At 31.9% G+C, this 2445-nt stretch overlaps 3 protein-coding genes across 3 annotated transcripts; all 3 read right to left on the reverse strand.

Annotated features, from left to right (window-relative positions):
* EIN_288390 (protein serine/threonine kinase, putative) lies at positions 1 to 549 on the reverse strand (the record flags this gene model as incomplete). The annotated part of the gene is made up of 2 exons (XM_004256076.1): positions 1 to 74; positions 206 to 549. Coding segments are annotated over 2 exons (418 nt in total), but the record flags the coding sequence as incomplete, so codon positions are not given.
* A 29-nt stretch (positions 550 to 578) lies between these two features.
* Positions 579 to 1220, reverse strand: EIN_288400 (protein serine/threonine kinase, putative; the record flags this gene model as incomplete). The annotated part of the gene is made up of 1 exon (XM_004256077.1): positions 579 to 1220. One exon carries the CDS (start codon positions 1218 to 1220, stop codon positions 579 to 581), a length of 642 nt encoding a protein of 213 aa, XP_004256125.1.
* Positions 1221 to 1388: 168 nt separating this feature from the next.
* Positions 1389 to 2333, reverse strand: EIN_288410 (hypothetical protein; the record flags this gene model as incomplete). Its single annotated transcript, XM_004256078.1, has 1 exon — positions 1389 to 2333. The coding sequence occupies one exon, from the start codon at positions 2331 to 2333 to the stop codon at positions 1389 to 1391; it is 945 nt and encodes a 314-aa protein (XP_004256126.1).
* Positions 2334 to 2445: the final 112 nt, after the last annotated feature.

Below are 2445 nucleotides of genomic sequence, written 5' to 3' on the forward strand. Positions count from 1 at the left end.
AAAAGGGTGATTCAAAAAAAACACAATTATTGTTAATTATCGTTACAACGATTCGAGTTGGTTGATGATCACAGCTATTTTGCTGCGTTCTTTGGGTTCTTGTTTCCACGCATTATCAATGACTTCTTGATACTGTTTATCCAGTAAATTCACCAAATTTGGTCTTTTACCAACTGAAATTTCATCAGCAATAGACCACGCAAACGGGTATATTGTTTTCGGGAATGAGTTATCCCAAGCAAAACATGACAACATAGTTATAGCAAACGAATACACATCTGCTGGTTTCTTATATTTACTTCTCTCCAAAATTTCCGGAGTTATATACTTTGGTGTTCCAATACCCTTAGTGAAAGTCATGTTAGTCATCAATAAATTAACATTTCTTGCACTCCCAAAATCAGTCAATTTTGCATTCACATTTTCATTCAAATCAAGTGAAAACACAAGTAAATTGTCTGGTTTGATGTCTCTATGTAATATCCCATTTTCATGAAGATATAAAATTCCTTTTGCTTTATTTCTCATAAATTTAACACGAAGTTGCATATTAATTTTTTCACTCTTTTTATTTTCAATTAAATTTTGTAAACTCCCAAATTGAGCGAATTCGGTGACCATACAGATCTTACTTGGTATAAATACGGCGCCATAGAAATGGACGATATACTCACATCTAAATTTATCCAACATCTCCACTTCATTTTCAAATTCATTGAGTTGCGACTTGTTTTCATCTTCTTAATAGCAACAAGATTGCCTCGTAAAGTCCCTTTGTACACAATACCAAAGGACCCTTCACCAAGTTTTTTGTCTTCTTTTAATTCGTCTGGATCAAGTCGTGTGGTCAATTGAGCTGTTAAACTGAAATTAATCTCTTTGTATATTATTCTTTGTGTGTCAAATGCGGTTGCAACAAGAAGAAAAAAACTTTGAATTTTTGAAGTGCAAAACAAAGTCACAAAAAATTCAAATTCACAGGCTTCGCCTTTGCCTAAAACAATTAATTGCGGATTTGAAGTAAATTCAAACTTCTCATTTTGACTTGTATTCGTCAAAATTTGAATTTTCATGTTGTGTTTTGTGGTGTTGCCTACACATATAAGCTCACGTAGTTTCTCATTGACATTCACCTCATCTCCATCATTAAAAACAATTTCTGTCTTATTCACGGCTATGCCATCATTGAGAGAAATAAAACGAATATTTGAATGTGACATTGAAAATACAGTGGTCGATTTATCTATTACTTTTCTGTGACGATTTTTTTGTATTTTAATCATTATAATGTAAATATACACAACAATCATTGTTATGATTATTAGAACTATTATTATAATAATTAAAATCAACCACCACACCGCTTTTGTATTGCAAAAGGTGCCACTCTAACTTGGGACATGCCAGAATGAACATTTGGAGCATTTGGAATTTGCTGTTTCAACACATTTGTCAATTTTATTCATTGATATACATTGTTTATTTGCATTTAAAATGTAATTTGAATCACATGACGTACATCTGGTATTTGATACACTACATGTCAAACAGTTGTCATCACACTTTTCACATTCATTTGTTCTTACATTAAAATATCCATTTTGACACTTTGAACACCCATTTTGGGTCACTTCTACTTGACACCCAATTAATGAACTCTGTGGTAAACAGTCTCCGTCTTGTGTTTTATAATTTGTAGAATTACAAGTCAGACATTTTGAATTTGTGTTACATGTCGAACAATTGGATAAACATTCTATACAGTCAAGATTTACTCGGTAATACCCATTTCTGCATTGATAACACCCACTTGTGACTATTGCTACTTTTTCACATTTATTAATTAATTTGTCGTTGGAAATGCACTTGTTGTTCTCACCCAAGTAATATCCATTTTTACACGAAATACATTGCGATGATGTTGATACACATGATGTACAATTTTCATCACATTCAAAACATATTTGACCGTCGGTGTAATATCCAATATCACATGTTAAACAACCCATGTTGTTCATCACTAAACAATTGTCGATTTCTTCGTCCATTGTTGAAACACACATCCCATCCATATTTGGATACAAATCTTCTTCACATTCAACACAAATTTCATTGATCATTTTAGTGCAACTTTCGACAAGGAAACTGCATTTCCCGTTTTCGTCTTTTACTTCTTCTTCATCACAAATTGTCGTTTCACAAATTTCATCTTCAGAAAGACGGTAATCAATGTCACATTGTAATTGATACATTTTGTTACATTTAATGGAATGAACATTTTTAGAAGAACATTTGTAACACAATGAATTGTCAATGTAATACCATCTACACATGATATGACGTGATTTCCTAATGAGTATGAAATATTGTCTTTTTCACAGTTTTTGTCTTCATTTAACAAATAATTTTGCTTACAAAGTATACATTTCCCATTTACACACAACT

The sequence above is a fragment of the Entamoeba invadens genome (genome assembly GCF_000330505.1).
Source record: "Entamoeba invadens IP1 unplaced genomic scaffold scaff_1105074725615, whole genome shotgun sequence".
Lineage (NCBI taxonomy): Eukaryota > Evosea > Mastigamoebida > Endamoebidae > Entamoeba > Entamoeba invadens.